The sequence below is a fragment of the Saccopteryx leptura genome, chromosome 5 (assembly GCF_036850995.1).
Source record: "Saccopteryx leptura isolate mSacLep1 chromosome 5, mSacLep1_pri_phased_curated, whole genome shotgun sequence".
Lineage (NCBI taxonomy): Eukaryota > Metazoa > Chordata > Mammalia > Chiroptera > Emballonuridae > Saccopteryx > Saccopteryx leptura.
The window spans coordinates 216,244,934-216,268,733 of NC_089507.1; the positions used below are offsets into that span (position 1 = coordinate 216,244,934).

At 54.3% G+C, this 23,800-nt stretch overlaps 2 protein-coding genes across 3 annotated transcripts in view; both read right to left on the bottom strand.

Annotated features, from left to right (window-relative positions):
• Positions 1-9,926, bottom strand: part of NSFL1C (NSFL1 cofactor) — a 29,790-nt gene extending 19,864 nt beyond the window's left edge. The window contains exons 1-2 of the mRNA XM_066384269.1: positions 9,768-9,926; positions 7,018-7,118 (exon numbers count right to left, since the gene is read on the bottom strand). Coding sequence (XP_066240366.1) covers positions 7,018-7,118; positions 9,768-9,872 — 206 coding nt within the window. The 5' untranslated portion in view covers positions 9,873-9,926. The remainder of the gene's footprint in view (positions 1-7,017; positions 7,119-9,767) is intronic.
• Positions 9,927-12,113: 2,187 nt separating this feature from the next.
• SIRPB2 (signal regulatory protein beta 2) lies at positions 12,114-22,378 on the bottom strand. 2 transcript variants are annotated; one of them, XM_066384198.1, is made up of 5 exons: positions 21,579-22,378; positions 18,399-18,782; positions 16,595-16,936; positions 15,769-15,834; positions 12,114-14,158 (listed from the first exon to the last, which is right to left on the bottom strand). In XM_066384198.1, exons 1-5 carry the CDS (start codon positions 21,646-21,648, stop codon positions 14,013-14,015), a joined length of 1,008 nt encoding a protein of 335 aa, XP_066240295.1. In that variant the 5' UTR covers positions 21,649-22,378; the 3' UTR covers positions 12,114-14,012. The 2 variants fall into 2 exon arrangements, with proteins under 2 accessions (XP_066240295.1, XP_066240296.1); XM_066384199.1 differs by lacking the exon at positions 15,769-15,834.
• Between the last annotated feature and the right edge of the window lie 1,422 nt (positions 22,379-23,800).

Here is a 23,800-nt window from a genome sequence, read left to right on the forward strand (position 1 = left end):
CAGTATGTGACGGGAAGCGTGTTCCAAGTTTTGACAATCAGCTGGTCCGCGGGTTGAAGTTTTTTCATTTCTCCCCACTTGTGTTTGCTCGCCAACTCTGCTTGCTGTCGTGCAAGTCTTTCCAAATCTTCATTCAGTGACTTGAACTTATTCACCCACATGTCTGAGGCCTTCAGGTCAGCAGCTTATAGCTCAAAATCTCTGACGGAGACACCGGGGATGTAACTCAGGTTGGCACTGTCCACTGCACACACGTGTGGATGGGTGATGAACTTAAAAAGATGAGTGCACTCACGAAATTCTCCAAAGCGCACTTTGAATGACTGCAGGAAATTAGATGTGAAGCCCGCTAGCTGCTGGAGATCAAGATGTTGAGCAGGGTCACTTGCTGTGCATGCATCTTTAAACTCTCCCAGTTTTTCAAAGTGTAATAAACGACCTGTTTCAACGTCCGCAATGAAGAGTTCCAGCTTGTTTTCAAATGCAAACACTGCTTGTTGAAGGGATAAGACTGTATTTCCAACGCTTTGCATTTTCACATTGAGCTGGTTCAGATGTTCAGTCATGTCCACGAGATAGTAGAACTTCAGGAGCCACTCAGTGTTAGCTAACTCAGGATGCTTGACGTTTTTCATTTCAAGAAAAGTCCGATTTCGCTCAGACAAGCCGTGAAATGGCTGAGCACCTTCCCTCTTGACAACCAACGCACATTGCTGTGCAGAAGCAGACCAGGATAATTATTCCCAACTTCATCCAGCAGTGTTTTAAACTGGCGATCATTTAAAGCTCGGGCAACAATAAAGTTGACCACCTGAATGACCAGCGACATCACCTGACCAAGCTGCTCACCACACATCTGAGCACAAAGCACCTCCTGATGTAGGATGCAGTGAAAACTTAGGATGGGTCTCTTCATGTTCATGAAGAAGCGCTACGAATCCTGTTTTTCCCCACCATGCACGGAGCACCATCAGTACACACCGAAATAAGTTTATCCATCAGTAGATTTTTTTCTTTAGCGAACTCAGAGAAAGACTTGAATAAGTCCTCCCCTCTTGTTGTCTCTTTCATAGGAAAAACAGCAAGACTTTCCTCACGTAGCGTGTCACTGACAGCATACCTTGCAATCACGCTGAACTGGGATAAATGGCTTACGTCTGTTGACTCGTCCAAAGCGAGAGAAAAGAATGGTGCTGCATTTATGTCCTTCACTTGTGTTGCCTCAGTTTGATTTGCCAGCATGATTGTATGATCGTGAACAGTTCTTGCTGACAGAGGCATGTCTTTTATTCGTTTGATTATCTTGTCTTTATCCGAAAAGTCATCAAAAAGTTCATTGGCAACATCAAGCATGAATGTTTTGGCATACTCCCCATCTGTGAATGGCTTTCCGTTTCTCACAATTGCTAAAGCACCAGCAAAGCTAGCCGAATTCCAGTCACCTTGTTGGGTCCAAACACGGAGTTGCTGCTGACTAGCTTGCACTCTGCACAGTAGTAGCTCTTGACATGCCTTCTTCCTGCTGTCCCCCGCTGGATATTTTGATGCAAATGTAACATGGCGTGTGTCGGAGTGCTGCTTTATATTTGACCGTTTCATCGATGCAATTTTATCATTGCATATTAGACACACTGCAGAACCTGCTCTCTCCACAAAGGCAAATTCCTCTGTCCATTCCTGCTGAAAAGTACGACACTACTCATCTTTTTTTTTAGCCATCTTCTTCATCAAAAGGGTTTCTGCAATTAGCTAGCTGACTACTTGATTAAAAGGAGGGAAGTTTACTTCCTGACCTCACAGCGACCTATGTACCTTAGGCATTATCCAATAAAAATTTGGTGTTGTCCCGGAGGACAGCTGTGATTGGCTCCAGCTACCCGCAACCATGAATATGAGCAGTAGGAAATGAATGGATTGTAATACTCGAGAATGTTTTATATTTTTAACGTTACTATTTTTTTTAATTAAAGATTTGTCTGTGAGCCAGATGCAGTCATCAAAAGAGCCACATCTGGCTCGCAAGCCATAGGTTCCCGACCCCTGATATATACTACGAAATACTAGTCAGCTATAAGAAATGATGACATCGGATCATTTACAACAGGGTTAGTCAACCTTTCTATACCTACCGCCCACTTTTTTATCTCTGTTAGTAGTAAAATTTTCTAACCGCCCACCGGTTCCACAGTCATGGTGATTTACAAAGTAGGGAAGTAACTTTACTTTATAAAATTTATAAAGTGGAGTTCCAGCGAGTTAAAGCATATAATAATAATTACTCACTAAGTGCTTTATGTCGGATTTTTGCTAAGTTTGGCAGAATAAATCTTTATAAAACAACTTACTATAGTTAAATTATCTTTTTATTTATACTTTGGTTGCTCCGCTACTGCCCATCATGAAAGCTGGAACACCCACTAGTGGGTGGTAGGGACCAGGTTGACTACCAGTGATTTATAACAACATGGATGGACCTTGATAACATTATACTGAGTGAAATAAGTAAATTAGAAAAAACTAAGAACTATATGATTCCATACATAGTCGGGACATAAAAATGAGACTCAGAGACATGGATAAGAGTGTGGTGGTTGGGGGGGGGGGCACAAAGAAAACCAGTCAGAATGTGATGGAAGACAATTTGACTTTGGGTGATGGGTATGCAACATAATCAAATGTCAAAATAACCTGGAGATGTTTTCTCTGAACATATGTACCCTGATTATCAATGTCATCCCATTAAAATTAATAATAAAAAAGTGGGAAATTAAAAAAAAGATAGATTTGTCCTCAAGGAATGATCTTACTTTGTCAAGGATCACAGGACACACATTTTATAAAAATATTTTCTGTATTTCTTAGGAGAAAACAGTAGCTTCTGTATGATGTGGGGGCAAGGGGGCTAGACAGAGAAGAGTTGTTTACTAGGAAGAAAGCTCAGCTCAGGGGTCGGAACAGGCCTGAGGTCCCACCAACTAGGAATGGGAGCACAAAGACCAACTGATGAGACACACAGTCCCTGCTGGAGTCAGCTGAGGGTGACCTCCTGGGCACTCCTTGATGTGCCACGTGATGTGGTTCAAGAAAGGTTCTCTCTGCTGTTCAACACCTTCAGATACACATGTGCACACTTGACTGAGCAAACCACGGGCTCTGGCTATGGGTCTGACCCATTCCCCAGAAGTTCCCACACCTGGACTCGGACAGCACCTAACACAGACTGGTGTCACATACCTGGGTCTGGTCCCAACTGAGCTCCCACCCTGGGATCTGGGGCATGCTAATGAAGTTCCTAAGCCTTCGTTTTCATGTGAACATGGAGACAATCCTAGCACCAACCTCAGGCTTTCTGTGCACGGTCGGGTGCTGATGCCTGGTGTGGCACGTTTCAAGCACTGCTGAGAGTCACCTGAACTGCAGATGTGTCCTGGGGACACTGCCAATTTCAGAATATTTTGTCAAATGGGCAAAACTCTATCTCCCAGGTTATTCTGGCTCCCTGAAGTGGCACAAAAGTCCTCTGTCAGGATACATTTTCCGAAGTGCAGATGGTCCAATATGGAAACCATTAGTCATATGTGGCTACTGAGCATCTGAAATGTGGCTAAGTGCAAATATTTAATTGTAATTCAACAGCCACATGAGACTAGTGTCCACAATATCGGACAGTCTAGTTTTAGAGAATCAGACAATGGCAGTCTCTGAAATTCCCGAAAAGTACTGTTTTGTTAGACGACAGAAAGACAGAGATGACACTGCTGCCTCTTGGTCGCCTCTGTGCTAGGCGCTGGGACCGGGGCTGCTGAGCAAGTAGCCTTCTACTTAGACAGACGGGGGCCTGAAACTGGCCTAACGGCAACTGTGACTTCCTCAACCCTCTCAGCACCCTGGCCTGTGAGGGGAGCACCCTGCCTGCTGCACAGCCACTGCGCTGTAAGGAGAGAACACAGGTGTCTGGCAGAGCCAGAGAGAGGTGGCTGCCCTGAAATACCAGCCCTCCCACTTCCAGGAACGGATGATTTACTTACGGAGCAAAGACTTAGTTAGATGTCAGGAGGAGAGTTCATGACAACACAGTCGAGGTGTCACCGAGCAGCATGAGGAGGACACGGGTCACAGAAGCTGTGGCTGGGGTCTGAGGACTGTGGCCCGCTGCCTGTGGGCTGCGGTACCACGCCCGGAAGAAAGTGGGGTGGGGCTACCCTGAGGAGGCAGGGGGTCTGCGCAGGCCGAAAGCAAGAGCGGGCGTGCCCACTCCAGTGAGAGGTTCAACCAAAAGAGGAAGAACCAAAAATAAGGCCAAATTGAGATACCAGTGTGGTGAAAATAAAGATTTAAGAAATAAGATAAAGGGGCTGAGATTAGGATGGCAGGTTCAAGGCACATGCCAGAGGACCCTGAATGTCCACAAGGAGAGGCAGTACATCATTCTGGCCGAAGGCTGGAAGCAGAAACAGATCTGCACTGAACGCCTTGTGTTATTAGCTGTGTGACCTTGGGAAGATGCCAGCCTCAGTGTCCTCATCTGTGAAATGGGCATAACAACAGTACCCACCTCACAGGGCAGTGTGAGGACTGAGAGATACCTGTGCGAGGACGTGACCCAGTGCCGGGCACTTGGAAAGTGCTCGATAAAGGACAGCTATTACTACTGAGGAGTTAGACTTCTCCCACAGCAATGACTGACCTTTCCTCTCCTGCAGGCCTCTGCGAACCCGGCAAGCGCGATGGATTTACTCGCCAGAAAGGGTACAACGTATAAACAAGTCTTTACCTACAACGTCAGGTGCCTGATGGACCTGCCTGCAGTCAATGCACAGTTCTCTGCAAGGGGCTCGGGGCCTCCGCACTAAGAACCCTTGTTCTAGAGTCAAAGGAAGAACTCGCTAATTGTCGCTCATGGTGGCAGTGATGACGCGGAAATGATCTGAGAAGGTGACAGTGGGGCCAGGCGAGCCCGGGGGCAGGTAAGTGTCCTGCAGCAGCCAGGTAGGTCAAAGAGGGAGGGGAAGCAGGCCCCACATGAAACTCCTCTGAGGTGGCAGCAAGGCTGGCTTCGGAGAATGCCGGCAGCATCTTCTGGACAAGGACAGCGCTGCAGCCCACAGTGCCCCCGGCCCCGCAGCTGGACAAGGACAGTGCTGCACCCCACAGTGCCCCGGCCCCGCAGTGCCCGGTCTGAGGGTCGGCCCAGACACAGCAAGGCCTCAGGTCTGCACATGCCATCTTCCATTAAACTCCTCCTCCCTGACTCTTGTACTTTTATGTCTGTTTTTACCTGTGTACACTTGTTACGAAATGAGACACGGGACACAAAGGAAACGATAGAGGCCAGTGGTAATAATAAAGGGATAATAACAGCAGCTAACATTTACTGTGTTCAAAGCTGTTGTGTTAACGCATTAACCTTCTGTTTGGTAGTCACACCTGCCATTCCCATCTGACAGGGGAGAGCAACGGAGGGACTGTGCCCTTAGGTGACCTGCCGGAGGGCGCAAACCCACACAGTGACAGCACTGGGACCTGAACGGGGTGGCCAGGCTCCGGCCCACGCTTTCCCAGTGCTCCCGTGACAGGCCGTGGGGACTGCGGAGGACAGCAGGGTGACTAGATGGCTGACGCACAGGCGAAGGTGCAGTGTCCCCTGTGCCGCATCGCGGCCACGCCGGCACCCACGGTAACCGGGGTGGCCACGGAGGACTCGCCCCAGGAAGGCAGCTTCCTCGAGCAGCAGCTGCGAGGAGAGCCCACACCCTGGGAGCCATGCCCCACCTGATGAGCCCGGTCGGGCCCGTCCTGGCCCGCGCCCCTGAGCAATGCGCAGACCTGCCGGCCACCGCAGCCTCTTCCTCTGGAAACGGAGGCCGGGAGAGAAGTCCAGGAAGCACAGAGGTCTGGGGCGAGGGCTCCTCTCAAGTGAGGGATGTAGTTTGAGACTCAGAAACAACCTACAGCTTCACTGGCAAAGAAACAGCACATCTATATTCCGGGGTTGAATTTAAACCCAAGTAAGCTTTCCTGGCAAAAACACATGCCAGAGAACAGGAGCAATCCAGTGACGGCAGAGAGGAGGCTGCAGCGCAGGCTGGCAGGAGGGCCGTGCCCGTCCCCTGGGAGGCAGTGCTGCCCTGTGCAGCCGCAGCAGTGCCCGCCCCGTCCCCTGGGAGGCAGTGCTGCCCCTGTGCAGCCGCAGCAGTGCCCGCCCCGTCCCCTGGGAGGCAGTGCTGCCCTGTGCAGCCGCAGCAGTGCCCGGCCCTGTCCCCTGGGAGGCAGTGCTGCCCTGTGCAGCCGCAGCAGTGCCCGTCCCCTGGGAGGCAGTGCTGCCCTGTGCAGCCGCAGCAGTGCCCCGCCCTGTCCCCTGGGAGGCAGTGCTGCCCTGTGCAGCCGGGACAGAGGGCTCCACGCCAGTTCGCTTCTTAAGATAAGGTCTCCGTAATCAATTTGGGGCAAGATGGGGTACACAGGTTTATTTTCTCCAAGACTTCTTAATGGGGCAATGGGCACCCCAAAATATCAAAGGAACAAACTAGCAGCAACAACAAGAAAACCCTTTCTAGAGTCTCATCTTCTACACCTACAGCACCGCTGAAGAAAGTCCTGCTGAAAACCTCCAGAGATGGCGAGGCCACTCCTCATGCTTCACAAATGAAAGACCCTCACACACCGTCAAAGTAGGCTCTGTGGCTCCCCGGGATCAGACCAGACAACACTCACCTAGGAGTCCCACCCGAGGGTGGCGTGCACGCCTCTAGGGAAAGGCCCAGTCGGGTCAGACGGGTCGGTGTGGGGGAAGGCCGGCCCACTCAGAACTCCCTTAAGGTGCCAGGGCAAACCTCACTTCTGGGAACGCCGCAAGCATCCTCCTTCCGGACCAGGAACTGCTGTCCACCAGCCAGTCTAACCTTTTCACTCACACACACCGGTCCAAACCTCCAGGCCTGTGCCCTTAGGTTGGCAACAGCTCCTCGTCACTGCTGGAAGGACGCCCATATAGCAAGAAACGAAACTGGCCCTTACCTGGGGGCTGTGCCTCTGGACACTGAACTGGGGGTTGCCTGCGAAATGGTCACAATGTCTTCCTCGTCCCCTCCGTCCTCATAAAAGCTCGCGAGGGCAATCTGAAACAGTGAGGGAGTAACTTGTGATCATTCAACAGGCCTTCATCAAACAGCAATCTCTTTTGAGGACAAAGGAGCAAAAACACAAAGATACGGCCCACAGGCATAAGCAGGTCTGTACCGGGGGCCCAGGAAACCGAGACCGTTAGTCCTCATGTTACCTGAAACAAATCCCACCCACTATGAGGGAAAAAAGGCAAGAAGGAAGGAAGGCTGGGATGGAGACACTCCTCACTCTCATTTTTATTAAAAAACGTGATCTAATAAAAGCAGCGTACCTCTATCGGGCATTTATTTATGAGCTACATTGGGTGTACTTGCACACGTTAACATGTTTCATCCTATGCAGTTAGCACTATTCTCCTCTCATTTTATAGCTGATACAGAAGTACCAACTGCGGCCCTGGCTGGTTGGCTCAGTGGTAGAGCGTCGGCCTGGTGTGCAGGAGTCCCGGGTTTGATTCCCGACCAGGGCACACAGGAGAAGTGCCCATCTGCTTCTCCACCCCTCCCCCTCTCCTTCCTCTCTGTCTTTCTCTTCCCCTCCCGCAGCCAAGACTCCATTGGAGCAAAGATGGCCCGGGCGCTGGGGGTGGCTCTATGGCCTCTGCCTTAGGTGCTAGAATGGCTCTGATTGCAGCAGAGCAACGCCCCAGATGGGCAGAGCATTGCCCCCTGGTGGGCATGCTGGGTGGATCCCGGTCGGGCGCATGCGGGAGTCTGTCTGAGACTGCCTCCCTGTTTCCAACTTCAGAAAAATATATAAAAAAAAAAAAAAAAAAAAAAAAAAAAAAAAAAAAAGTGCCAACTGAGAGATTCAGAAAACCGCCCAGGGTCCCAGTTGGTAAGGGGCAGAGCCAAGTTCCATCCCAGGCAGGGTGCTGGGCCCTTATTCTCAGTCCTGATGTGAGAGCCAGGAGTCAGGAACTGGGAGGCTTCTACTTCCAGACTGCTGCGTCTACTTTCTCTTTGAGGCCCGCTTTCCTAAGCTGAGTAATGGGGACCACCCGTCCCACCAAACCTGCACAGTGGATGAGAGGAGCTGTTAGTATTTCAGCAGAGCTCTATGCACACACACAAAGATTACGGCAGTCCTTTGGACATTTGTGCTTGTTTCTCTCAACTCCATGGGAAGGCACCTACCGATCCCTTATTTGCACAGAGAAATCACAGCACTGAGGTCTCCTCGGGGTCACCAGCCTACGGGAGGCAGCGAGCTGTGACAGGACATAAGGAAGGGTGCCTCCGTGGGATGTCTTACCGCCTGCCTGCTACAGGCAAGCACGCCTCTGCAGGACGTAATGGGCCTGACAGGAGAACCTGTGCTGTCACAGGACAGGCACGAGCCTCAGTTTCCCCATCTGCCCTGTGAGGAGGCTGGGACTGATGGCCTGCCCGTAGTAACACTGTGAGCTTCCAGGTCTTTCAGGGGGGGACGCTGCATTCTGCCTCTCTCCCCGCACATGGGCTTCGCTCACACTGCGCGTCTCCGGAGCTGTGATGACGCCTCACCTCGCCGGGGAAGCGATTTCAAGGATGGAGTCGGCAGACCCAGTCCCAACCGATCCCAACCTCACGGCTTACCAACTCCAAGCTTCCCTTTCCTCAACTAACACTGCGAAGCTGCTCTTTACCTGGCTGGTGCCAGGATGAAACGAAATCACCATGTGTAAAGCGCCAGCCAGGGCCATGTATGCTGCTTAAGAGTCTGGGCTCTGGAATCCGGACACCGCTGAGCTCTCCTGTTCCCTCTTCTACCTGTTGGGTAGGGAGGCCTGGAGCAAGTCACTTCCACTTCCCTGAAACGTCCAGCGGCAAAATGCAAACAAAGCTCAGATGACCGGAGACATGCAATAAGGCAGAACAGCATCTGGGGCTCCTGGTAGGTGCCTAACAATCGTTCATTATCCTCCCCTTTAGATGTCCGCTGGCCAGGACCGTCTACGCGGCTCTCTCTAAGGATGACTGCATGCACACCCAGTAGGTGCTGGACGTTGTTCTAGGCACGGATGATTCAACAGTTTACTGAAACCCCTGCCCTGTCTGTGTGGCTCATCTGTCATGTTTTCATTAGTGTTTATTTAATACGACGATCACCTCCACGAGACCCCCCTCCCCCCATTTTATAGATAAAGTAACTAAGGGAGATGACTAGGCTCCCACCTTGCGCCCCCACCCAGAGGCAGTTTCTGCCCGCCACTGGGTACAGGAGGGGGCGTGGGCCCATTCCCTGGCCCGGCTTCCTCCCTCCACGGGCGGTCGGTCGGGCTATGTCCACGGAAACAAACGACCCCCTTGGGCCCCGGCGCGACTCCAGCGGGAGCTGGCGGTGCAGGCCCGACCTCCAGCCCGGAGGCGGCGCGGTCGCCACGCCCCCAGCTCCCCCTCTGCACGCGGGTTGCTGCGGCGCCCCAAGTCTGGCCGAGGCAGGCGGGGCGGGGCGGGTCCGCGGCTGGCCCGCGTTCCCCCGCCACGGAGGGCAGCTGGCGACGCGCGGCAAGCGGCCGCAGGGCCGGTGAGGCCTGTGTCGGGCCGCGGCCCCGCCGGCATGACGGTGCGCTTCGGCCACCGCGGGCTGGACGCGCCAGGCGCCCGCGCCCCGCCGCCCCCGGCCCGCCCGGCCGCAGCCGGCCTCGCGGCGCTTGCTACCTGCAGGTCCCAGCCGGCCGACTCGAGGAAGAAGCGAGCCCGGTCCTCCTCGGTGCCCGTCACCGCCACGAACTCCCTCAGTGACTCCTGCCTCTCCGCCGCCATCTTCGCCCCGTGTGCTGCTCAAACCGCTCCGGCCGTCGCTGCACAGCCTTAGCCGCGCTGCCGCGTTCCGCCCGCGGGTGGACCCGGGCCAGCCGAGCGGCGCCCGTCCGCAGGCCCCGCCCCATGCGGTGCCTCACACCAAGTCTTCCGTGTGGAAAACGCCGCCGCTCCTCGCCCTCTGGCGGCCGCGGCGCGGATCTGCAGCCCAACGGCGTGGGTGGGAGCGGCGCGAAGCCGAGGGGCGGGGCGCGTCTTAAAAACACGCGGACAGAATGCGTGATGGCTAGGTTGCCGGTTCAAAACCCTGGGCTTGCCTGGTCAAGGCACATATGGGAGTTGATGCTTCCAGCTCCTCCCCCCTTCTCTCTCTCTGTCTCTCTCTCTCCCTCTCTGTCTCTCTCTCTCCTCTCTAAAAATGAATAAATTAAAAAAAAAATAAGTAGAATGCGCGATGGCTGAAGGAGTCAGAGTCGCAATGAAGCATGGACTCATCCCATCTTTCCGTGAAGTTATCCGTGCGTTCATTCACGTGTTCAAATATTGACTATTACCAAGGGCCCGGCGCTCTTCCAAGGCTGGGACCGGCAGCGAGCAAAGCGAAGTCCCTGCCCTCTGGTTGCTCACATTCAGGGAACAGAAACAGACCTTGAACCACGACAGGTCACTCCTCTCTCCCACCCCTGCCGTGGCTCCCCATCTCTCTCCACGTGAGTCTCGGGGCCTGCAAGATCCTTGCGGCCTTCGCCAGCTCCTCCACCGCATCTCTGGAGATCCCTCTGCTCCAGGCGCCCCGGCGAGCTCGCCGTTCCTCAACGTGCCAGATGTGCATTTGCACGAGCCTTCGCACGTGCTGTTCTTGCCGGGAACACCTTTCCCTCGCCGGTGGGCAAGCCGCTCCCTCACTTTCTTCAGGCCTCCGCACCAAAGGGCACCTTCTCGGGCACGATCCTGCCTTTTAGGTCCTGAGCTTCTTTGCTCTCTTACCTCTTGCCACCTGCCTGGAGTCGCGTTTCTATCTTCCCTTTGCCAGATCCCACTTGTCCTTTCGGGTCTCAGTTCAGGCGTCTCCTCCTCAAGGGGACCCTTCTACATCTGTGCACACTGTGCACGCTGGTTAAGTGTCCACCTTCCCCGAGAGCCACATGCCTGTGACAGCAGGGCCTGTGGCTATCTCAGCGTAATAGGGCTTTAAGAGCCCGTGTTCTGGACTCAGAGACCCCGGGGTGGAAGCTGAGTTACTGAAGGAGTAAATGAATGAAACCTGGAGTGTCTGAGCATCCAGGTGGGAAGCACAGAGATCAGAATCTGAGGACAGGGATGCAGGACCGGAACCTGGACCCCCTGAGGAGTGTTGAACTGACTCTGGGATGTGACCTAATCTGAGTACACGAAACTGTGCATTTTCCTATAAAAGAGATGCCTTTGTGTCAGGGAGAAATGGCCTGGGGCCTCGGATCTGCAAACACGCTGTCCCAAAGTGGGGAGGTTGTGGAGTGGGAGCAGAGTTCACTGTGGTTGTGGGCGTGGCTCTCCCCGGAGAGGCTGGGTGAAGTGAGCAGGTATCTGGGCCTCTCTGAGCTTCAGGGTGCACATCTGAGCTGGGTGGGAGGTGGGAGCTGGGCCGGCCCCATGTACTCAGTGTTCTTAGACCCAGACCCCCTGTTTCATAACAAACATTTAGTATCACCCCATTACTAATTTACATGGAATTCAGAGTTAATAAAATTGATCTTAGCCTGACCAGGTGGTGGCGCAGTGGATAGAGCGTCGGACTGGGATGCGGAAGGACCCAGGTTCGAGACCCCGAGGTCGCCAGCTTGAGCGCGGGCTCATCTGGCTTGAGCAAAGAGCTCACCAGCTTGGACCCAAGGTCGCTGGCTCCAGCAGGGGGTTACTTGGTCTGCTGAAGGCCCACGGTCAAGGCACATGTGAGAAAGCAATCAATGAACAACTAAGAAGTCGCAACACGCAACGAGAAACTGATGATTGATGCTTCTCATCTCTCTCCGTTCCTGTCTGTCTGTCCCTGTCTATCTCTGCCTCTGTAAAAAATAAATAAATAAATAAAAGTACATATAGCATTTAAAAAAAAAATTGATCTTATTGAAAAAAATCAACATCATGCCCAAATTGGAGAAGTAAAGGGAAAGTAATTTGGAAGCAAATGACCTGCGTGTCCTCAGGTATACGTATAATACAAGTGTATAATACAAGAACAAAATGAAGCAATTAGATGCTTGCTTCTATGTACAGGGCTGTTTTATGAGTGGTTAAAACACTGTGTGTGGCTGTGAGTGACATTATTTTTCAAAATGGTAAAAAGAAAGAAAAGCACATCATAAAGTTATGCACAACATAAGGTTCAGTCTTCCCTCCATTGAGTCAGGAGTTGCATTCCTGGGAAACTTGATGTCTATCAAAACGGGGCAACAAATATTTTTAGTTTATATGTCAGATGAATTAGGACGTAGGTTCGGGTTTTTATGAGCAGCTTTTCAGCTGCAGGACGTGTGGAAGGATGACCTCTGTGGTTAGAGGCTCTCCTTTCTACTGCGAGGGCACCCACTACCAGCTCTGCTCCCGGTCCCCGTCCCCTTCATTGCTGTGTTAACCTCGAAATATCCGCCGCCCTCTGCCCACACCGCCTTCCCAGCAAGTCCAGGAGCCTGGAATGTGCGCATGCTCGGCTGGCGGCAAGGCTTTTCACCCTGGAAACTGATGACGACTCGGCCGGGCTCAAACGTCTGAAGGTGATTGGCTCCTCAAGATCTAGCTCCTCCGCGGGGATGCAAGTCCCGCCCGAACCCAGATGTTACTCCCTCTTTGGCTTTGGGCGACTAGAGAGAAAAAACAAGGCCATCCTTCCTCTGTCAGGTTACCTGACAGCCAGCGTTGACTGAGCACTTGCTATGCCTCAGACCCTCTTAAGAGCGCTTTAAAGAGACAAACGCATTCACCCTTGTGGCAACTCTAGGAAGTGAGTGAGTTGTAGTATCGGGTCCATTCTACGGGTACAAAACCCCCGGACTCTTAAAGAAGTTTGAACCTAGGGTTTGTGTGCCTAACCACTGCACCACCCCGTCTCTCCTTGACCCAGGGAACTGTGCTGGTCAGTTTCCTTGTCTGGTTTTTGGAGGCAGCTCCAGATGATCTGACTGGAGGCATTTAGGGGGCAATTGGATTCCAAAGGGAACTGGGGTGTGTTTGTGTCAGTTTGAAGCTACATTTTAGCCCTGACCGGTTGGCTCAGAGGTAGAGCATCGGCCTGGCATGTGGAAGTCCCGGGTTCAATTCCCGGCCAGGACACACAGGAGAAGCGCCCATCTGCTTCTCCACCCCTCCCCCTCTCCTTTCTCTCTGTCTCTCTCTTTCCCTCCCGCAGCCAAGGCTCCAATGGAGCAAAGTTGGCCCTGGCGCTGAGGATGGCTTCATGGGCTCCGCCCGGCGCTAGAGTGGCTCCGGTTGCAGGAGAGGAACGTCCCAGATGGGCAGAGCATTGCCCCCTGGTGGGCATGCCGGGTGGATCCCAATTGGACAAATACGGGAGTCTATTTGTCTGCTTCCCCACTTCTCACTTCAGAAAAATACAAAAAAAAAAAAGCAACTACATTTTATAACACTTATCTAAAAGCTCTCAACAAAACGGGGCAGGGAGGAGGGGAGCTGAAGGCCCAGCTTACGTCTCCCCTCCCTACTCCAGCTCTGTTCCAGCCACCGGAGCCGGCCGGCCACAGCGGGGAGGAGACAAGGGCAGGAGAGGGGAGGGAAGGAGGGGGATGGAGGGGCGCAGGCCGTGTGGCCGGGTGAGCTCAGGAGCGCGCAGGGAGACCTTCCGGGGAGTCTCTGAGCTAGAGCTTGAAGGCTGTGAAAACGGGGAGCAGGGGCAGGGGTGGGGGGCACCCGAGACGGGGCTGCAGCAGGGGCAAGGGCCCGTGGAGATGTCAGACAAGGCCACAAAGGACCAGGAGGCCCTGCCCAGGCTGGGGCGACGGAGGAAGGCTGTCAGCGGGTGCCCACTGCTGAGTGGGGTGTTTCACCAGGTGAACCGAGATGTGGTGTACGGGGTCCTGGAGGTTGTCATGACTCCTGGGGGACCCCTGGAGGCTGGGATCGGAGCTGGCCCCTCACCCAGGCCCCAGGCTAAGATAAGCGCAGCTTCGCTGGGTCCAGGGTTTTGACGATCTCTTGCCCAGGGTTTCTCCGGCGGGCAGCCAGGGCCAGCAGGAGTCCAGCCAGAGTCACTGCCTTCAGGCCCAGGGTCATAGCTGTGAGCACAGACAGGAAGCCTGGGGGACACAGAGGAGAGTTCAGCAAGGACCCCAGGGGGACCCTCAACAGCTCTCCCCTCGGTGCTCCCAGTGGGTGAGGTGGGACTCAGTCGCCCTATAACCTCTGGGGCCTCCATGTTCCTTCTACTACTGGAGGAGGAGATCTGAGTCCTCCCCTCCCTTTGTACCAGGCCCCGAAAGGCTTTGCTAAATATCCTTCCTGTACCTTTAATCACCTTGATAGCATCCCTGACCTCCGACAACACAGGAAGTCCTCCCTTAACATTGATGATAAGTTCTGTGACTTTCAGCAAAACCTATCATATGTGTGATGAAACCAATTCGATCACAGGCTAATTGATATAAACAAGAGCGAAGTTCCCATGGCATCTCATCCATGCTGTAATGACAGCATTCAAGGACCTGCTATAATAGAAAACATTCATTTGTCGGCTGCTTGGCTCCTCTGCCCCTGGCCCTGAGCTAAGCACTTCCTAATTGCCTAATATAACCCTCAAACTGATCTTGCCAGATAAGGATAGTGATGCAGTTTGTACAGACGAGGGGACAGACCCAGAGGGGGAATGTGATTGGCTCAGGGCCACATGTGTCCAAGAAGTATGGGCTCCCTAGAATGGCAGGAACAGGGCTGAGCGGCAGGGAAGACAACCTGGCCCCTCTAGTCCCAGTCCTCCCCTCTCCCCAGCTGTCCAGTGTCCCTGGGTGCTAACAGGTGCTGTGATAGGCACAGTTCTGGGCAGTCGGCACATGGGACTCATTGGATCCACACACAGCCCTGTGAGGTAGGCTCTCTGATTCTTATCCCACCCCCATCCCTGTCCACAGCGCAGGACACCAGAGGTTCAAAGAGTGGAGCAACCTGCCCACAGTCTCACAGATGGAAAGGGGCTCAATCCAGGAAGCCCAGCTGCAGAGCCACGTGCTGCCACTCTCTTATGCACGGTTTTAACCGTGTCATCTTACCAGGAATCACGGGGAGCTCACTACGTCTCAAGCAAGCCCGCCCACTGAACAGTTAGCACTGGCTGCTTCTCTGATTGAGCTTTAACAAGGTTCTCTGGATCTCTGATTCTGCAGTTGAGATGGAGTCCTTAGAACTTCCTTTTTTCTTTTCTTTTTTTTTTGTATTTTTCCGAAGTTAGAAGCGGGTAGGCAGTCAGATAGACTCTCACATGCATCCGACTGGGATCCACCCAGCATGCCCACCAGGGGGTGATGCTCTGCCCATCTGTGGCTTTGCTCCGTGGCAACTGGAGCCATTCTAGTGCCTGAGGCAGAGGCCATAGAGCCACCCTCAGTGCCCGGGCCAACTTTGCTCCAGTGGAGCCTTAGCTGCAGGAGGGGAAGAGAGAGAGAGGAAGGAGAGGGGGAAGGGTGGAGAAGCAGATGGGCTCTTCTCCTGTGTGCCCTGGCCGGGAATCGAACCTGGGACATCTGCACACTGGGCCGACGCTCTACCACTGAGCCAACCAGCCGGGGCCCTTAGAACTTTCGTGGTGGCAGATGGGCCCTAGAAGGGCCCACTGCCTTCCCGTGGCTAAGCCATCTTTGGTCCCACCCCGTGCCGGTGGGGACTGGTCAACTCCGCTGGAGGTCGACACACTCACCTGATGGAAACCCCTTGGCTACGTGTTGATCGGTAACTTCTGCCTCTTGGGGAGAGGTGGGCTTTGCTGCAAGGGAGAGAGGTGGTCTCAGATTCCTCTTTTCTTTCTGTCCCACCACTTTCTCAGCCCTGTGCTTGGAGTTGGGGTCACCAAGAAGAGTCTGCCAGTTTCTACCTGGGGTGGGGGCTGGAAGTCAAACCAGGTAACTACGAAGGGCTAGTTAGACATGCTGGATAGAGCATCTCCGGGGTAGAAACAATGTCTGACTGATTGTGGTATCCACAGCTTCAAGGACAGTGCGGAGCAGTCAGCAGGCACGCAACAGGTGTTTGTCGAATCACTGACTCTATAAAGTTTTATGGGGACAAAATTAACTCTGGCTGGTAGAAGGAGAAGGTTTCACAGAGGAGGGGGCTATTTATGTTGGGCTTTGAAGGATGAGTAGGAGTTCTCCATAGAAAATGAGGAAACATTCCAGGCAGAGGGGACAGCTTCGGTAAAGGCAGGGAGGCTGGGAAGAGATGGCTTGTCTGGGATATGGAGCGAAGTTCCCTGTGGATAACCTCCCCGACCCCCCTAACACCTCCAGACCAGCGGTCCCACCTCTCACTCTCAGCCTGGTGCCCTGTCCAGACAGGGAGGCTGGGATATGGAGCGAAGTTCCCTGTGGATAGCCTCCCCGACCCCCCTAACACCTCCAGACCAGCGGTCCCACCTCTCACTCTCAGCCTGGTGCCCTGTCCAGACAGGGAGGCTGGGATATGGAGCAAAGTTCCCTGTGGATAGCCTCCCCCACCCCCTGACACCTCCAGACCACCGGTCCCACCTCTCACTCTCAGCCTGGTGCCCTGTCCAGACAGGTGTTGCCTGTTGAGCTTCCTCTGAAACTTGACACAGTAGTAGGTGCCGGCATACTCAGGGGAGACACCTCGCAGAACGATGCTGAAGTCCGTGCTGGAGGCCCGGACCGCCGTCACGTTGGGCTGGGAGAGGCCTTGAAAGTTGTAAATGGCTTCCCGGCTCAGGCCAGCCCCCCGAAACCACCTGATGGGTCCGGGGGGACCATCCCCAAGCACCGTGCAGTTCAGGAAGACAGTGTCCCCCGTGGTCGCCAACACCAGCTCCTGGGGCTGGATGATCCGGAGGTGTGGCTCTAGGTCCCCGGCTCCTGCAGCCGAAGAGAGACCCGTGTTTTATTCTCTCTCTCCCACCGTGGTCCACTCCTTTCCCCCCTCATGTCTTCCCTGCCCCTTCCCTGATTTCTTCACTCGGCCACTTCCTCCTGCACCTCCCTCGTCACTCAGTCAGGAAGTTCTCGGTCACATCGACTTTGTGCCGAGGCTGGGACTGAAGCTCAGAAACGCACAGAAATGTTCTGTCCCAAGGAAGGTCTCAGTCTGGTGGCAGACAGCGTCCGGAAAAAGCCCCCTGAGTCTGGAAACCCAGAGGACTGCCGGACCGGACCGGGAGACGGCACCAGCGCAGCTGGGGAGGAGTCGGGGATGTCTTCCCGAGATGCTTACATCAAGTTCAGGTGAGCCCCCCCCCCTCACCCCCCCACCCCCCACACACAGATCCTCTCCACCTCAGCAGTTTACAGAGTGGTGTCACAAACATCTGGTCTTCCGTTCCATCACCCGAACGGCTCTTGAACTAAGAGTTATGTTGCGGCCCTGGCCGGTTGGCTCAGCGGTAGAGCATCGGCCTGGCGTGCGGGGGACCCGGGTTCGATTCCCGGCCAGGGCACATAGGAGAAGCGCCCATTTGCTTCTCCACCCCTCTGCCGCGCCTTCCTCTCTGTCTCTCTCTTCCCCTCCCGCAGCCAGGGCTCCATTGGAGCAAAGATGGCCCGGGCGCTGGGGATGGCTCCTTGGCCTCTGCCCCAGGTGCTAGAGTGGCTCTGGTCGCGGCAAAGTGACGCCCCGGAGGGGCAGAGCATCGCCTCCTGGTGGGCAGAGCATTGCCCCTGGTGGGCGTGCCGGGTGGATCCCAGTCGGGCGCATGCGGATCCACCTGTCTCTCCCCGTTTCCAGCTTCAGAAAAATACACACACACACACACACAGAGAGAGTTATGTCGCCTGTTTTTCAAGTTAAGCCCTTTCCAAGTACATAGATCTGAAGTGACTGACTTAAGGGTGACACGCCCAGGATCTGGCTACCCAGGTCATCACTGGTGAACTTACAGATGACATGACCGTTTGCTTGGGGACTGAGGGAAATTAAATGATCAGCCCCAGTTCTTGAGCCCCCCACCCCGGTACAGCCATACTGGGTACAGCCATACTCATGCACACTTTCTTGTCTATCGGATTTCCCCTGTCTATTGAGTCATCACCCATGGGCGGTTAGCAGACATTATGCGGACAGAAGCTTGGAATGTGCGGGGGGGGGGGGGGGGGTGTTGGGAATGGCCCTCTTGTTCTTCCGCCATCCCCGTGAGAAGAATGGACTCCGGCCGGTCTGGACCCTTGAACCACCCCAGTCCCCGGGAAATGTCAGTGAGACACACGAGTGGCTGCGCGCTGCGACGGAGGTGGTGTGCGCGCAGCATGATTGTGGATAAGAGTGACCGACGCGGGGGAAACGGGGCCGCGCAGAACGCGGTGACCCGCGGGGCCGCGCACTCACCCTTCACAAGCACCGAGGTGCCTTCGCCCCGCTGCCCTTCTGCGCGCCCACGCGCGCCCTCCGGCGTCACACAGTGGTAGGTTCCCTCCTGCTCCCGGGTGACGTTGAGGATATAGATGGAGTAGTCGCACTCCGGGGGCTCCGAGGGCTGCTCCAGGCTCAGGGGCGTCACCCCGGGGGAGAAGAAGCCGGGTTTGAAGTTGTAAATTTCCTGCGGGCGCTGATCTCTCACCTGGACCCACCTCATCCCGGCGTGGGCGTGGGCGTGGGCGCAGGAGCCGACCACCGTGCACCTCAGGAGGAGGGTCTCCCCTTCTGCCACCAGCAGGGGGCCCTCGGGCTGCAGCACCTGCCACTCTCTCCCGTGGCCTTGCTCAGAGGTTCCTGCGGCGGAGGAAGGAAGGCCCCGTGAGCCGGGCAGGAAGGACTGGGAGTCCTGGGGGGAAGCCAACAGAAACTAGTCAGGAGCTGACCCAGTACAATTGCTCCGTCCAGCCCGGGGGTGTTGCTGCAGACGGAAGTGAGAGAGGAGAGGAGGCAGCTGGCGGGACAGGGCAGAGCTGTTGAATGGAGAACTCGCAAGTCATCGATGGCCCCCGAGTGCCGGCTCACCATGCGCCAAGCACGGCCTGTATCGCGGCCCTTACTTCTCCCCCGCGCGCCCGCGAGCTGGGCGGCATGATCCCCGTTTGAGGACAGAAGGCACTGAGTGTCCAGAAAGGTTAGGCGACTTGCCCAGGGTCGCCGTGCATGGGCTGAAGGGTGCTCCTCCTTCCTCCCCGCAATTCGTATGTTGAAGTCCTAAACCCTGCCCCTCAGATCGTGACTGCGTCTGGAGATGAAGTCTGTTATAAACGTAGGTGAGGAAGTTAAAATGAGGTCACACGGGTGGGTCTTACTCCAACGTGACTGGCATCCTTACATAAGAAGAGAATAGTAGGACACACCCACACACAGAGGGAAGACCACAGGGAGCCACGGGGAGATGACAGCCATTCATCCACTGAGGAGACAGGCCTCAGGGACCGTCAACCCTGCAGAACCCTTCACCTCTGCAGAACGGTCAGAAAGTAAGTACCCAGCAGCTTGAGGAATTGGTTAGGGCATCCCTAGCAAACAAACCAACTCGTCACGCCCCCAAATGTCCCTGGGTTTGCGTCCCCATCGCGCCCTGGGAACACCTCCGTTTCCCTCCCTCCGGGAGGTGAGCCTGCAGCACATCCGGATGTTTCTCAGTTGCGAGTGAGGTGAGGTCAGGAGGTGAAGACACATCTAAGAGGATGTGGGGAAGGGTTGTGAAACTTTAAACTCGCTTTCTGCCTGCCTTCTGCTGGGCGTGCGCTCTTAGCCACCGAGGACTGCCTCGTGGCCAAGTGACACCCCAGAATTAACCCTAGGGGTGCTCTTTGTCCTCAGTGTCTTTAGTTCCAAGAAGAAGTTCAGCAACACCCAGGCCAAATACCATTTACCCGAGCTAGTCAGATCTGTTCTCTCTAGTCCTTTCCGGGGGGGCCCTTCCCTCGCCTCACACATATGCAGAGAACGGTGCCCACCACCAGCACAGGGCTGAGACTACTGCCTGCTCCGACCATTCAGACCTGGAAACCTCGTGATCGGCAGGGCAACGGGCGGATTATGCAGGACAGAGAACCCTACCCAGAGAGAAGTGCTCTGGTCCCACTTAACAAGTCAGAAAAGCAAGGCCCCCCAAATGATAAAAAAAAAAGTGACAACATTCTATTGTGAGGCTTGTACAATAGCACATGTATAAGTAATGTTAAGACAATAATAGAATAAAGGTTAGGTTAGGATACCATAGTAAGGTTCTTATACTATAGTCGCTCATCACATACAGATGTTTTTGGTCAACAGCTGGCTGCCTAGGCTGTTATGGTCCCATAAAATTATAGGGGAGTTGAAAAATTCCTATTGCCTAGTGACTCTGTGGCCATGGTATGGTCAGAGAGCAAGAGACTCCTCGTGTGTCTGTGGTTATGCTCGGTTCTGTGGTAGAACCGAGCCTACTGCCCAGCCAGTCGTGTGAAAGGTTAGTGCACGTAAGTGCGTACAGTACACAATACTTGGGGACGGTAATAAGTGGCTGTTACTGGTGTATATACATATTTACTATATATAGTTTTAATCGTAATTTTATGATTTTCTTAATAACATTTTCTTTCACTCGACTGTAAGTATACAGAATATACTACTTCTAATACAAAATATGTGTTAACTGACCGTTTGTACGTAAGGCTCTGGTCAGCGGCAGACGATGTGCAGTTTGGTGTTTGGAGATTCGGAAGTTCCACGTGGATTTTAATTGCAGGGGGAGTCAGAACCCCGACCCCCTGCACTGTGTAAAGGCGAGCTGTCCTTATAGGTATTATCTCATGGGAACTTCCTAACAAAGCTATGGGGTGGGCCCTAGGATTAGCCCCATTTTACAGAGGGGGACATGTGAAGCTCAGAGAAAACTTACTTAAAGCAACCGGTGGTGAGATCTGAGCCCAGCTTTGCCCCCTCCCCCCCCCCGCCCCCGGCTGGGCCAGCGCTGTCTCACTGGGGTCCCCGCGCTTCAAAGGGCCCCGGCTTGAGTTAGTGCTCTGCTGCGTCTGCCTTAAAATTCTCAAGACTTTCTGAACAAAAGGCTTGCATTTAAATTACATCACTGGCCCTGGGCTGTGCCTCCCAGCAGGGCAACGGGCGGATTATGCAGGACAGAGAACCCTACCCAGAGAGAAGTGCTCTGGTCCCACTTAACAAGTCAGAAAAGCAAGGCCCCCCAAATGATAAAAAAAAAAGTGACAACATTCTATTGTGAGGCTTAAACACTGCCCTGGGAGTGTTTATGTGGAACACTCCCAGCATTTCTAGAGAAGGGTCCCGTGCGTGGTCCTGCGTTGTAGAAAAGACGTGGGCACCCAGGTGCCGGAGCCAGGACCCACCTGGCAGGAGCCCAGGAGCCCGGGAGCCCGGGAGCAGAACGTCACTGCGCTGCCCGGGTTCTGCTGCTTGGGACGCTGAGCCTGAGCTCTGCTGGGTCAGCCACGTTCCTCACGCCCTTCTCCTACTCCATCTCGGTGGGTTTGAGCCCCCCCCCCCCAGGCATGCCAGAGGACCTGGTGCCCCTCTCTGGAACCAGCCAGGGGGCAATGCTGTCCTGTCCCGGACCCCGCTCACCTGAGAGGACAAGGAGCAGCCCCAGGAGCCGGGAGGGAGGCGAGTGGGCCGGGCCGGGCAGGGTGGGCATGGCGAGAGGCGCAGGGGGCCTCCTGTGTCCCCAAGGCCGGCCGTCTCTTTGCTCTCCGGTGTGCTGGAGTCGGAAGTGGGGCCCGTGGACAAGGCTGTGTCTGCTCCACGGGACAGGACGAAGGCTTCTTGGGGAAGTGTTCTGACAACAGCGAGAGAAGAGGAAGGAGCCAGCTGGAGGGGTTTCCGGCTTCTGTGTCTGGGCCGCGGTTCTTGTAAGCACTGTGTCAAAACTCCAGTGGTCCCTGACCGCCGACTCTGTCCTCAGTGCTGGGGAGGGAGACAAGCGTGGTCGTCACAGTGTGCCCTCGGGTTTGCTTCTTCCTGGCTGTGTGACCTTCCGCACTCACTTGCCATCTCTGAGCCTTTTTGTTTCTGAGCCGACGAAAGCCATCCAAGGCTCTTCCGGGTTCTGACAGCCCCTGCCTGGGTTCGAATCTTGGCTGTACCCACTTGTTACAATTATTTGAACACCTTGTAATTCTGATTCCTGGTCTGTAAAACAGAATAAACATGCGGTGGCCCGTAGGGGGTGGAGCGCGCGCCGTCCACGCGGGTATAAGTTGCCGTCGCTTCCTTCGAGGTTAACTCAAGTCTTTTCCAGAAAAAGAACAACAAACCCCTCAGGCTTCCTGGGCGTCCCTCTGTCCTTCCTCCTCCGGATGGTCCTGGGCGCAGAGGACACCGAGCTTCCCTTCTGGGGCAGGACGGCGCCGTGGGTCTGAGGACCGTCTCGGGCTCTGGCGTCTGTCACGAGAAGGTCCTGGTCCCTGCGCACTCTGCACTGGGTCTGCTCAGGGGTGGCCCGCCCCGTCTGGCACACTGGCACCTTGTGTCAGCACCCCTGCTAACCTCCATGGCTCCCTCTCCCGTCCTCTGGTCGAGGAGGCCCATCCATCGGAACCGCTCTGCACTGACCTCAGCCCTGGAAAAGTGTACGAGACCCTCAGCGCCTTCCCGTCAGACTCCTGAACCTCTTGCTCCCGCTCAGCTGGGTGGACACCTTTCTGAGCTGTTTCTTTTATTTTCACGTTTTACTGAAGATTCATTGAGTTTGTTCTACTAAGTAGGTCAGTGTTGTGGACCGTTAATGGCAGGAAGCCATTATAGATTCAAGGCTTAGCAAAAGGCTAAGTTCTCCCCCCTCCATCTCCAGATTTGGCTTTGATGCTGAGTATTTGCACCCACTCCACTTGCTTCCTTGGGGTGCAGGAAGCAATATACATGCCCTTCCTCTGACTCTTTGTTTGTTTCAGATGTTTGTAAATTTCACTAATGTATCCTGTGTAAATTTCACTAATGTATCCTGTTTTTGCCTTGGGAGAGTTCCTGTCTTAGCCTTTGATGTGCAACTTTGTATCAGGGGCCTTGATTTGCATAGGTCTATATAATAAAGCGAACTGGGACTATGAGGCACTCAGATACTGCCAGGCAGTTTGAGGAGTCCTCCCGGTCCCATCGGTTTTGTTCTGACAAAGTGTGTTTCCTCAATTCCGCATCGTTATTAGAAGCTGTGCTGGTCCGCGGCAGGTCAGGCATTGTATGGGTCAGCTACGGCCGTGTACCAAACCCCACTCCCCACCAAAAAAAATGTAACGGCTTAAAACCAGAACCATTTATTTTATTTTATTTTATTTATTTATTTATTTATTTAACCACTGCTTTTTTATAATTTTTTCATTTTTTTATTTTTATTTATTTTTTTAAATTCATTTTAGAGAGGAGAGAGAGAGGGAGAGAGAGAGAGACAGAGAGAGAGGAGAGAGAGAGGGAGAGAGAGAGAGAGAGGAGAGAGAGACGGGGGGAGGAGCTGGAAGCATCAACTCCCATATGTGCCTTGACCAGGCAAGCCCAGGGTTTCGAACCGGCGACCTCAGCATTTCCAGGTCGACGCTTTATCCACTGCACCACCACAGGTCAGGCAGAACCATTTATTTGATTCATGCTTCTGTGGGTTGGTCATTTCATCTGGGTTTCAGCTCGGTGGTTCCTTTCACACCTGCTGACTGCTCGTGGACTTGACCTCAGTGGCAGGTGGGCTAGGTAGCTGTGTCATGGGGTGGGGGAGGGGTGATGGTGGCCGGGGCCACCTGAGCTCTCCTCCAGGGGGGTCTCTCATTCTTCAGGAGGTTACGCTGGGCTTGTTCACACAA

Bases quoted from the DNA above. Each gene is read 5' to 3' on its own strand.
- SIRPB2 (XM_066384198.1), bottom strand. From the start codon at position 21,648: ATGCCCACCCTGCCCGGCCCGGCCCACTCGCCTCCCTCCCGGCTCCTG. The intron at 15,835-16,594 runs GTGGGACCGGTG...TCTCCCTTGCAG, and splicing joins CACCAGGCTGAGAGTGAGAG to CAAAGCCCACCTCTCCCCAA. The intron at 14,159-15,768 runs GTGAGTGTGTCG...TGTGTCCCCCAG, and splicing joins AGCCAAGGGGTTTCCATCAG to GCTTCCTGTCTGTGCTCACA.